Source organism: Malania oleifera, chromosome 7 (genome assembly GCF_029873635.1).
Source record: "Malania oleifera isolate guangnan ecotype guangnan chromosome 7, ASM2987363v1, whole genome shotgun sequence".
Lineage (NCBI taxonomy): Eukaryota > Viridiplantae > Streptophyta > Magnoliopsida > Santalales > Ximeniaceae > Malania > Malania oleifera.
Genome location: NC_080423.1, coordinates 34374850 through 34388504, shown reverse-complemented (window position 1 = coordinate 34388504; position 13655 = coordinate 34374850). Strand labels below are relative to the sequence as shown.

The window sequence follows — 13655 nt, the reverse complement described above, 5'->3', positions numbered from 1 at the left end:
GAATATTGCCACCATTCCCCATATCAAAACAAAGCACATAAGTAATTCCACTCTTTTTCCACCTCCAAACCCGTCACTCTATATTGTTCCCATTTATCCTTGGACTTCCATCCATCATATCAAAATTATACTTGGATGAATCAACTAATGATAACTCTCAATCATAAATCTCCAAAGACATTTCTCAAGAAGGGCTTTATCAATGAAGAAAGGGATTTGATGCCTAGCCCCCCACCTGGATTGGTTACTTAACCAACCCCCAATATATTATCCCAAAGGAATATCTTCTAAATTTCTTAAAGTTTCTTGGCAACGGGCATAGGCATTGGTGGGGGAGACATGTAATTTAAGTGGAAGATTGGAAAGACGCATATTCCATCCAGCTAGTTTCTTTTCAAAATTTTCAATTATGGACCCCATATGGCATTCTCTATTAAATTTATCCCCAAAAGGAAGTCCTAACATAGTCCAAAGGGACTGCCCCAACTTTCCAAGACATTCCTAGCCAAAAAATGCCTCTTCCATTACAAAGGGGAGATAAGTCATTTCTCCCCAAATTAACTTTCAGCATAGAGACAACTTCAAAGTAGAGGAGAAGCATCTAAATGTTTGGATTTGATAAGCAGTTGCCTCACAAAAAATCATGGTGCCATCTACACAAAGGAGATGTGAAACCATGATTACTCTACCTCTACCCACCTTAAGCCTATTGAGAATTCCCCCCCCCCCCCTCCCTTTTGCAGCTCTAGATAGCATTACACTAAGAACTTCCATCACCAAAATAAATAAATGCAGGGAGAAGGACCCCATGCCCAAGAGCTCTAAGCGAGTTGATGTGACTGACGGGCAACCATTAAATATTGGTAGAGAAAATTTAAGGAAACTTGGGTTTGTACAGCATCAGTGAAGGAAAGTTAACCATTTCGTTAGAGGGTTTGGGAAGAAGGATAGGGCTGCTCTTTGGAAATGTGGAATATTTGCAGTCTCTGGGGTTTATGGTTCGAGCACAATGCATGGATGTTTTCAGGGAAAAAATTGAATAGGCAGCTGGTTTGGGAAAAGATTCATCACTTGGCCTCTTTATGGTGTGTTAGTTTTGGATGCTTCAAGGAAGCAATATTTTCGGGAATCCAGCGAGATTGGAGGAATTTTTTGCTTTGATACTTCAAAGTATTTTTTGTGTTTTAATTTTGTTTTTTTTTTTGGGAGGGATTTTTCTAGAATTTTAATGGGATGTGTCATATTCTCCTCTTTGTAAATTATTCTCTTTCTAATGAAATCTCTTCTTTTGCTATAAAAAATTTTTTAAAAAAATAAGGATAATGATGAGATGGGCATAAAAAAAATTTAAAAAGAAAAAGAAGAAGATACATTCCAAGAAGAATGTAGAATGGAGTGAATAAGATCTTCCAATGGAAAATACAATAGAAGGACAAGAAGTACTCCAAAGATCAAAAGAAAACAACTATAAAAATACAATAGCACTTCCTTCCAATCACTAACTAGATCAGGGAGCTGCACGCGCGTGGGATTGGAGGGGGAGGCAGGGAAGAAAAAAAAGAGAAAGAAAGGACTGGGCCTAGAAAAAGCCAAGAACATTGCCCTAGCCCACTGCAAACATGAAGATGTAGTGCAACCCTTAAAAGTTCTAGCATTCCTCTCCGTCCATAAACTCCAAAAAATAGCAAAAACTGTGTTGCGCCATGAAACTCCACCTTACCTACTCAATGTAAAATACTAGAATCTCATATGCAGGAAATTGCCCACCACCTAAGGTGGCACCCAAGCTTCACCAAAGCAAGAAAAGAGGGTACTTGCCACCCTACAATGAAGTAAGAGGTGAGCATTTGTTTCATTAGAATCACAGTACATCACATACATATCAGGGTTGAGGGTCTTATAGGGTCTTCAGATATGTAGCTCGTGAAAGTTAATCTTGCTCAGAGGCATCAAATCTTGAAAACCTGTGTCTTCCAAATGCTGCCACTCAAAGGGAAGAAAATGGAGGAAGGAGGTTTAAGCAGGCAATGGAAGAAAGATTTAGTAGAAAATAAGAATGACAAATCACCCTCCCAAACCCTCTCATCTATCCTTGTACAAAACAAAACGATCCAGAGCATTAAGGAAAATGGTAAGCTCATCAACCACTCTTTCATTGAGATACCTAAAAAATCATAAGAAAGAGGGCGCTAATACGTGTGTTGTGAAAGGTAGAAGGTATAAACAAATGGAGCACCATCAACTCCAAAGACCTCACCTACTCAAGCATCCTCCCAAAACCAAACACTGTTTCCATTCTCTACTTTGATACAGGCGAGGGGGAAGAGAAAACAGGAAACTTGGGACACAAAACTCCGAGGGCTTGCAAGAAACGTCACTTCCTCTAGCATCCCACCTATTTCAATAAATCCCATACTTTTAATAACCTTGTGCCATAAGGAATTGACTTCTGAAGGAACCTCCACAACCACTTTCCAAAGAAATGTTTTTGGAAACCACATTACAAAGCCCCCAGCCCCCTTCCAAATTTAGGTTTGCTAACTACCTCCCAACTCATGAGGTGATCTCTCATCTCCCAAAAACCCAACCAAAAGAAGTCATGCATCATCCTCTCAGGGATCCTAATAACATTTGTGGGCACTCAAAAAAGAGAAAGGAAGTAAATAGGGGCTTTATAGAGGGCAGCACTAGTAAGGATGGTGCAAGCCCCTAAAGAGAAGTATGTCATTATCCAGTCTCCACCTCCCAACCTCTTATCTACCCTCTCAATCACAAGATTCCACTAAGCAACGGAGTTAGGGTTCCTTGTGAGAGGAAGACCAAAATAGAAGATTGGTCGCTCAAAAATGGTACAATGCACCAAGGTCTTAAATAACTCTATATCCCTACCACCCACATTAATGCCCACCACCCCACTCTTGGAAAAGTTTATTATTAATCCTGAAATATTTTTAAAAATCATAAAAAAAAAAATGATTGCCTTTCCGAATTTCAGAACATTATCCTCTAGGAACATGATAGTATCATAGGCAAAGTGGAGATGAGACACCTCCAATTCCCCTCTGCCAACAAAGAAACCCTGATCACCCCCAAGTTCTATAAGCATGCTACTTAAGACATTCGCCAGCAAGGAAAACAAGAGCAAGATCAGTGGATCCCCCTGCCCAAAGAAGCCCTAAACCACTCTCTTGCCTGACCATTGACAATAACAAAGATATTGATCAAGCTTAGACAGCCTCTAATCCACTTTCTCTACACTTCCCCAAAACCCTTAGTGCGCATCACATTATCCAAGAAATTCTAATTCACCCTGTTTTACACCCTCTTGAAGCCCACCTTAAAGATTACCCCTTCCTGCCCTCTTCCTCACGTCCTCAACCACTTTGTTACCCACCAACTCAGCATTTAAAATATGTCCATCTTTATTCTTTAATGAAAGCAGACTATAGCCATGATCACCACATCCCCTAAAACCTCTTGCAGCCTCTTATATAGAGCTTCAGAATCTTGAAAAGGCTAGTGACCAGACTAACAGGCCTAAAATCCCCCAACCTCATGGATCTCTCCTTCTTTGGTATAAGAGTTAGAAAGGTAGAGTTCACACTATTACCCATCACCCCATTCTCATGGAACTCTTAAAATAAAACACATAATATCCTTCAGCAAAATATCCCAAGTCTCCTAAAAAACAGGTCATCATGAAGCCATGAGGACCTGGGCATGGAAAATTTGATTCACATGCACCCAAAATCCTTTGAACCACCTTTCCAAGAACATAAAAAGGGAAATCCCAAAGAACATGATCAAAAGCTCACTCTATACCAAGCTTGTAGACAACTGTACTTCTTCTTCTTTCAGTTGAGAATTTACAATTCCATTGGCAATCAATACAGCGACAATAAGTTTGTCTTTCTTCCATAAAAGTAATTTGACGAAGTCCAATGATTTTCCCAGTCACCTTTTTTATCCTAGCTACCAGCACTTAGAAATGAGTCTGTATTCTGTTAACACTTCCAACAAGGCTAATGCATATAAGTCGGAAGTTCTTGACATTTGTAGAGCCTCCCCCCAGCCCCCACCCCCTCCCCCTCCCCCCAACACCAACCTTAAAAAAAAAGGTTGAGCTCAAGCTTCCCAAAAACCTGCAATTTGCATGGAATTCTACTTAGGAACATTTGCTGAGTGAAGCAGAAAAGTATTGTCTTTTGTTCAGTTCCTGGCTCTCTTCTGTGAGGTATAGGGATGATTTCGTAAAGTTATGAGTGCTACCTTCAAATGGAGAGAAGATATTTTGAGAAGGGGTGGAGTGGGAAGTAATTTTTCAGAGGTCTGGGAAGGAATTCTACAGCATTACTTCCCCAATTACAATGTAGAATTTGCAGAAGGAAACTGCACAGGAAAGTTACTAATAGATTCTACAACTTCCCCTCCCAAATTACATAGTAGAATTTGCAGTTCAATATTAGCCGAAAAGCAACGAGAGACATAAACCATTTTTTCAGTTGAATGGTCTTATGAAAATCTCATAGAACATCTTAAGTTTTCCCAGTTGTCCTTGAAGAAGGCTGAAACTGACAACCAGCATGAAATCTTAGGAATCCAACTATTTACAAATTACTGCCAGAGGTCCACCGCCAAATCAAAAGGGAGGACAAAGCAAGAAATTATTCAAGTACCATGGAATTCCTTAAGTAGGCAGGCAGAAATGTGTCATATAATAATTGACAGCCATGCTATATTGCAGTCAAAAGTCAAAATACTGAAACAATGCAAGACATCAACAACCACATTACATATGCTTAACCGGAAAAGCAAATACACATGAATATAATATATAATTACAACATATAAGGTCTCCAAAAAAAATCTAAAATCCACTTGCCTTACCAAATAATGATGCAATTATTGATATCAGGCGCTCCTCTAGCTCCTCAATGTAGCGTTCCTTCTTATTCTTCTTAGTTATGGGTATCTAAAACATGATCATTATAATATGTTAGAAAGCCATCAACATATAGCTCTTCTCAAAAATGTCTTCTGACTAGATGACTCACACCTACCCCCACACCAGACACAGATGCACAAGCACACACATGCCCTCATACGCATATGCATACACACACACAGAGGTGCAAGGCATCCATTGCACATTCAACTAATCGAATCTTAAAGGTTCTCAATAAAATTAAGGCATTCACATTCACCTCTACTTTGGTTTTCAGCAGAAATAATACTGACAGTTTGTTGCACCCAGTCCAAACATATGTGTTCTGTCTTTAACTTCTAACGAGGCATGTTATTACTTGTTTTGCTACTGTCAAGAGGCCATACAGCTCCACTGTGAGTCATCAATACCACAGAAAACCTAACATAATATTAAAGATTCCCTATAAATTAAGGCATTCATGTGCACTTTGGTTCCCAGCAAGATTACAGTTTGTTGTACTCAGTCTAACCATATGCATTATGTGTTTAGTTTTCAAACATGTTCTTAAAGGCTCAATTGAGGGTTGCTTCAAGACTACACATGCCCAAAACGCCTAAAAAGGACATCGCATTAAACTTTGAGCCTTTGAGGTTTACACATTTGTAGTGTTAGAAACCACTTTACCTAAAGCTTAAGCTCTTAGGAAGCCAAAAATGTATATCAGCCCTTAACACTCCCCCACACATGCAGTCCTACAGCACACAGAGAAATAAACAAACAATAAACAATACCCATTATACGGTATATAATAATTCTTAACAAACAAACAATAAACGTGAGCAAGAAGACCAAAACCAAGGACCTCCTGACAACCTAGTTCGATACCAAGTTTGATAACCACTTTACCTAAAAGCTTAAGCTGTTAGGTTGTGGGCCAACAATTTATATCTGGCCTTAACATGTACAAAAGTCACAGCTTTTGCACCTTCTTAGCTGACACTTGTGCATTTTGACTGTGAATCTCAAATTAGATTTGGCTAGAAAACTTTAACTGTGTTTTAAGAAAACGAATGCCCTAATATGAGCTGATGGATAATGGCCCAGTTTGATTGGAGAGAAATGGAGAAAAGAGAAAAAAGCTGACTTTCTGTCCACTTCTCCAGTTTGGTTGACACAACATGGAGAGATTAGAAAAGAAGTAGAGAAAAAAAAATTTTGATTTCGTTAGAAAAAAAGAAAATTGATTGAAAACAAAGATCTTATTAATACGAGGAAGAATTTGGCTATAAAATTAAAATCACATGTTTATAAGAAAAGGAACGGCCCAATATGAGTTTACCCATAATGGCCAGTTTGATTGGGGAGAAGAGAAAAAAAAAGAAATGAGCTTCTCTCCACTTCTCTCCTTGGGTTCATACAAGATGGAGAGATGAGAAAAGATGTGGAGAAAGGTAAAAAACAAAAGTCACAAAGGATCACTGCCCCCGCCCCCAAGTCCAAGAAAAGTGGAGAGAAGCTATTTAAAAAACCCAAAGTACCCTTAGACAACTTTAAAAGTGGGTAGGTGAAGACATTCCTGTAAATTGACAGCTGCTTTTTCCCATGTCTCTCTCCACCATCTCTCTCATTAAACCAAACAAGGAGAGAAACTAGTTTCGTTCTCTTCTCCTCTCTTATAGATCTCATTTCTCTTCTCTCCACTTCCCTCCAACCAAATGCACTGTAAAATCTTGAACCTTAACCTTTTCAAAATAACTGAGAGTTACATCTTAGATCATTAACATAATTCAAAAACGTCATCCATAGGCCACAAGGCTCCCTGCTTTGCGAGGGTATGGCAAAAGCCATCACAATGTACGCAGCCTTGCCCCTGGTTTTTTTTTGTTTAATGCAGAAGAGTTGTTTCCTTGGACTCGAACCTGCGACCAACCAATCACAAAGGAGCAACCTTACCATTAATCCAACACCAACCCTACAACAACAACAAAACCAAGCCTTCGTCCCACTAGGTGGGGTCGGCTATATGAATCATTTCCCGCCAATTTATGCAATCATGGACTATTTCTTTTGATAGATTCAAGGAATATTAAATCCTTACTCACGATCTCCTCTTAAGTTATTTTAGGTCTACCCCTACCCCTTCTACTTCCCCCCACAGTAACTAAGTCACTCTTCCTTACAAGTGCACTATGTGACTTACGTTGCAAGTGTCCATACCATCTGAGTCGTCTCTCCCTTATCTTATCTTTTATAGGAGCTACACCTAACTTACCACGAATGTATTCATTCCTTAATTTATCTTTTAATGTTATACCACTCATCCATTTAAGCATTCTCATATCAACAACTTTTACTTTTTGGATAGTATGTTTCTTCGTCGCCCAGCATTCCGATCCATATAGCATAGTTAGTCTTATAGCTGTCCTATAAAACTTCACTTTCAATTTTAAAGGTATTCTACGATCACAGAGCACACTTGAAGCACTTCTCCATTGTACCCAAACTCTATGCATTATTTCTCATGAACATAATTTGATCTTTGAAATTTAATAAACATCTCATGGCATGATTTATTTAATTAATTCAAGTTGATTTTTTTTTTTTTTTTATTTTGAATGGCTAACAAGAAATTTACAAATTACATTTGATTTTTGCAATATATATCTACTTTTCTTGATTTTTTAAAATGTGCAATTTATTTTCATATTTTCATCCAAAAATAAAATTTTCAAAAGGCTTACACGTCAACATCTTCAGGCTTATGTCCCACCTCAGAAGGGTTAAAACACCTCATCTTACACCTTCACCTTTTAAAACATTGGTGTCTAATAAGACAACTCAACATTTGTTTTGTAATTGTCAAATGGCCACATAGCTTCACTATAATGTGCTTGGTTTGCCACCCTTAGGTTTCTGGAGAAGAAAGGGATCATAAATTCTCTAAGGATCAAGTTATGCCATGTTATTCATTTTGAGATCCAACAAATTTCCTAGCCTATATTGGGCATGAGCATGTGGTCTTTTAGGGAAATTTATTTAAATGATTAGCAAAAGAATTAGAAGATAAAGCTTTTGTATTTGTTTTCGTTTTTTAGTCGAAGATTTTGTGTGTTTAGGGGTGTAAGTGAATCAAGCCCACTTGAACTCAACTCACTCTCTAACTCAACTATCTTAACCAGTCGAGTTCAAGCTCTATAATACTTGCGAACCTAATCAAGTTTTTTTAATATTATTATTTTAATATTATATAAGGTACACAATATATATTTTATACATGGAAAAGGAGCCTTGGCACAACAATAGAATTGTCCTTGTGTGACCTAGTAAAGGTCATGGCTTCCAGGTGTGGAAACAGCCTCATGTAAAAATATAGTGTAAGGCTACGTACTATGTACCCATCATGGTCCGCCTCATCCACAAACATTGCATACATGAGAGCTTTGTGCACCAGACTACCCTTTTCATATATTTTTATATACCTATTAATATTAATTTATAATAAAAGTCAAGCTTGAGTTTTAAGAACTTGCAGCCAAGTCAAGTTCAAGATCAACAATTTTGCAGTCAATCAAGTTTAGGTCAGGTTTCACACTTAACATCTTTTCGTCAAGTTCAAGCATCCCACTATGTTGACTCAACTCGACTCAAATGCATCTATAATTGTATTCTCCTTTTTTTTCTAATAAACATAGATTTCTCCCTTTTCTATATTCTTTTTTTCTTAATATTGTCAAAAAAGGTACTAAAGAAAAAATGAAAAAGAAATAAATAAGCTTCTATTAAGAATTTTATAGCCCCATTTTTTTGGGTTGTGTGGAGGGAGAGAAACAGAAGAGCCTTTGAAGCAAATGTACCCCACTCACACTCCTGAAAGATATATGGCTTAGTAGTTTAACTAGTTGGTTCAATAGTGCATATATAAATTATTTGTATGATATACATATCATCTTAGATTCTTTGAAATCATGTCATATGCTTGAAATGCTAGTAGTTCATTCTTTTGTTCTTGGGTTGACAGCTGGCACCCCCCATTTTCCCAGCACCCTTTGTTGAATTAATTCCTTTTGCTAATCCAAAAAAGATGAATATGACCTTTGTCTACACGAGAACATGCTTTCATAGAAGAGCACTCATGATTACTTCCTTTCTTAAAAGTTCACTCATTTCACTTCCGCAAGAAAATCTTTAACTTGTGAGAAATTCTCCAATGCAAAAATTATTTCCATTAGAATATTTCATTTTATTTCCTTCTCTTTTTTTTTTACTATCCTACAAGCAGGATTTGATGGACCCTCTATTAGTTGACCATCAAATATGACATCAGAAGGCCATAACATGCCAATTATTTAAATGCCAAAGGATAAATTTGCCCCATACGGAAATATTTACTAGTAAATACCAATTTCGCCCCTTTTAATTACTATCTCCTTATACCTTTTTCTTTTGATAGCACTCTCTCTCCTTATACTACCCCACTTCCCCAATTTGTGCTCACTCAGAAGAAATCAAGACAATGGAGTTCAATTCTCATGGGAAATCTACATCCCAAATTTGTTGAGAATTTCATCTCATACCTCATTCCAATTGGAAACTGGAAGTTTTATTGCCTTCTATTAAAACATAGTTGATCACTATTTCCAAATAAATTTGTGATGTAATGCTACCCCACTTCACCCAATGCATGCTCACTCAACAGAAATCAAGACAATGGAATTCTATTCTCAAGTGGAATCTACATAACAAGATTTTTGAAGATTTCACTTTATGCCCCCAATCAGCTGGCAGTTGGAAGTTTTACTGCAACCTACTAAAACATGGTTGATCACCATTTCCATGTAAAATTGTGTATTGTAACGCTATAGTCAGTAACAGTGTTTTTTATGATCCAGCAAACATTGTTCTTCCAACATCACTTCAAAAACAATCATAGCACCACCTACTATATTCATTGATCTAATCCTCTTGCTTTTGGACAAAGTTTGCCATCAATAAGGACTGCACTATTTTATAAATAATGCACCATTACTAGGAACAATGTTTTCACCCAGCAACCATAATGGATCAGGGAACCATCTGGCTCAACCAATAAAAATCCATTTTCCAACTCAACTCTGAGGAAGGATCCTGATTGAGCATCTAGGTCCAACTCACCCATTTTCAATGCTATTTTCTATGATTCTTGAGAACAACTAATAAACCCAGTTTACATGCCATGACAGATGATTGCAACATCACCATCGCCATAATATTGGGATTAATTGCATTATCAATAGAAGTTCTATGCTTGCACAATCTGTTGAAATCCTAGTAGCATTTTCAGGAGAAGTACTGAGTCTCCAATTTTTGAGACTACACAATTTCAGTAAGACAACAACAAACTGCCCCCATATATCAAACTAACTTGCAATTGCTTAATTCTACAAAAAAAAATTTGGGCATGCCTTTTTTATTAGGCTTCCACACATTATCCTGCCAACAGACAATGTCACATTCACTAGCAGGCAGCAGCTTTCTGCAATTCCTGGTATAGATAAATCAAATACACCACCCATCCAAAAGTCAATATAGTTAACTCATGGAATTCATACAAAGGTTCCTTTCTCTGCATGGAGAAAAGTTAGAAGCACGTATTTCTATGGTCACTGACTTGCTTGTTTCCGTAGTTGCAAGCATTTCTATGGTCAATAATGAATAAAGAAGTTCAGCAGCCAAGAATAATATTTATAACAACAACGAAAAAAGTATTTTACTATCTGATAAAGATAATGCAGAAGGGAAGGCAGAACTTGCCTTACCCATGAAAGCAGAAAACGCAGTCTTCAAACCCAAAACATCCACAAACCGCTCACAAGCAGGCGGATAATTTGTCATTGCAAAATCAAGCGCCCTTATTGCAGACCCATAAGCCAATTTCTTCTGCTTCATAATAATAATCATAAGCTCCACCCCTTCAGCCTTAACAAACCTCTCCTTGTTCTCCAACGGCATCAACAAACAACACAAACAGTCGAACAAGTTCTCCACCAACTCTTCCTCATCTGCAGTCTTCGGGTCTTTCGACTTATATAGGGCAACAGCCTGGAGCACCACATCAACCCCATTCATCTGCCCCAATCTCTTCTGATTCGCGGTGCTATTCTGCAGCAGAATAGCCAGTATCTCCGACGCATACTGCTTGTTACCGTCAAACTCCCTCACCTTAATCTTCGGCAACAACCACTTCAACAGCTTCGTCTTCTCGCACACCATCTCCGCAACCGCCGGCTTCACCTCGATCAAATTTTCAATGATCGCAAACGAACTATACGCCGCAGCCAGCTCGTCAGGATCTGAATCCGACAATCGATGCAAAACCTGTACAAGCGATTCAAGAACGTTGTTTTCGAGAAGCGCATCGACAAGGACGCGAGCGGGCTCATCGTTGTCCTCCAAGACATCCTCGTCGGTGAGGTCTTGGAGCAAGCCTATCACATCAATGGCGATGTCGGTGTTGTCGTGCAACAAGAGGTCGAGAATCGACCTAACTACGCCGAGGCTGACAAGGTCCGGATAGAGTTCAGGTGCGCCGGCGAGGACCTTGAGCTTCTGGAGCTCCTCGTGGAGCTCGACTTCGGAGTCGGCGAAGCGGTCCGGCTGATCGGGGTACTTGAGTCGGGCTGCCATGTTGTCGCGGAGGCGGCGCTCGAAGGAGAGCGCCAACTTCTTGACGGTTCGGATGTCCAGGACTTCGATAGAGTTTTGGGATTTCTCGAGGGCTTCAAGAAGAGAAAGATCAATGCTGCCATTTTCGGATGGCAGAGGATGTGGCGGTGGGGAGGGTGAGTCTTCGTCGTCGGCGGCGATGGCAGTGTCATCTCGTTTGCGTTTTGCCAAGTGGTTCCGAGCGCTGGCGACTTCCATTGCCTTCACTCCTCAGAAGCAGATTTTCGGAACCCTACCAACGAATGGCGCCACTCATCCCCGCGGACTCGTAGTGAACCGTGCACTGAGCATGAAATAAGATGTAATAAATAAAAAAATTTAAGAATTGAGATAATAGTTTTTTCTATATATTTTTTATTATTTCGTCTAAGAAAGGAATACATAAAATTTTATAATAATTGTTTCTCACCTATTTCCTACCACGAATTTATTGGAAGTTCCACATTACATTTGTTTCATGATGATAACATATTTTTATATTAACTACAATCAATTTGTTATAACTAGTTTATTAAGAATTCTACAAATCAAACATGAAGAAGAAAAACAATAAAAATATTTTAACTACAACAGAACTTATGATATATCTAATCAAATTAATCGGCTCACACTCACTTAGATCCTCACCTTGATCGACCAAGACCTCAAATCACCCCTCCATGTTATTTTATTCTATTAGGCCCTGCAACATAGGGTCGTAAAATTTGTCTCAATTGAAATTAACGGATTAGCAAGGAACACGTGAACATCTTAAAATTTAATTAGCTAAAAAGAACTAATATATCATTATGGTTTGCAATATTTGATCCCATCCTATTTGGATATAGTTTTGATGTACTTTATTATTCAACATAAAATATTTTGGAGTTTGCAATTATTATTTGTCACTTTCTGATCATTTTATTTCGTTTTTTACACTAATTCTCTTAGTGTGCAATATTGGAACCTTATGTATTTTCTAAAACTATCTAATTATATTCTACATTGATAGTCTTAGAAAGTAGTGATTTTGGAGTAGTTTCGTTTTGTAATAAAATTTTGTAACATAAGTTGATAAGTAATTTTATTATTATTGTTGTTCTATAGATGAGTAATTTTTTTTTCCAATTAAAAGAGAAAAAAATAAAATAAGTGAGCGCAAGATGTATCACATATAGGTTTCTTCATCAGGCTCATATGGTTAAAGTAATTAATCATAATTTTCCTTTAACTAATAAAGGCATTTTTGTATAAAAAATTATATATCCATAAATTGTAATGTTGATGCTAATATGTTAGACTAATGGTTTTTACTAATAAAAACATTCCTCCATGACTAAAAAGATATTAAAGGGGTCTTAGTCATAATTTTTTAAAGCACAAGGAGGCATTTGCAACATGGTAAATAGTTGAAAGGGTGTAATATTGTATTTAGGAACATAAATTTTGGACAATGAATTTGGATTTGAGTAGTTATGAACAAATTTTAATACAATTTTATATTACATTTTATTCAGATTCGGTACAAATCCAAACATATATGATAAATGTACTTTTCCCAAAATATATTTTTATGCACATTAAACTATAGTTTATTTATCTTGCATGCATGTATGCATATTATCAATATATTGCAATGGAGAAATATTTGCAAGGAATGGACCTTATACATAAAATTTGGAACTCACCAATAATACATTATATCAATAGTTGGATCCATAAAAATGACATAGGTCCCACATTGTTGGGACCCAGACCAACTAATACCTCTCAATACTTGGTTCAAAAATTTAAATGATGTTGTGGCATCTTGCAAATGTTGACTTCCAAATTTCCATGAAGGGATCATTCCTTACGAGGTTTCCTGGATCCCAATGATGTAGATCCAGCTTGTTAACGCGTAGCGATTTTAATCTTCCGATTAACAAAATAAATTACACAAAGAACATTCAAAGAAAATTGGAGATGAGAGATTTTATGTGGTTCGGCAAGATTGCCTACGTCCACGAAGCGTGCACCTGGAGAAAAATCCATTATGAAACGATGG

General features: G+C 37.6%; 1 protein-coding gene across 2 annotated transcripts in view; it reads right to left on the bottom strand.

Annotated features, from left to right (window-relative positions):
* The window catches only part of LOC131160021 (uncharacterized), a 35848-nt gene extending 23936 nt beyond the window's left edge, over nucleotides 1-11912 (bottom strand). Inside the window, exons 1-2 of one of the 2 annotated variants that reach the window (XM_058115304.1) lie at nucleotides 10718-11912; nucleotides 4888-4972 (exon numbers count right to left, since the gene is read on the bottom strand). In XM_058115304.1, the coding sequence (XP_057971287.1) occupies nucleotides 4888-4972; nucleotides 10718-11827 (1195 nt within the window). In that variant the 5' untranslated portion in view covers nucleotides 11828-11912. The remainder of the gene's footprint in view (nucleotides 1-4887; nucleotides 4973-10717) is intronic. The other variant, XM_058115305.1, reaches the window with a different exon arrangement.
* Nucleotides 11913-13655: the final 1743 nt, after the last annotated feature.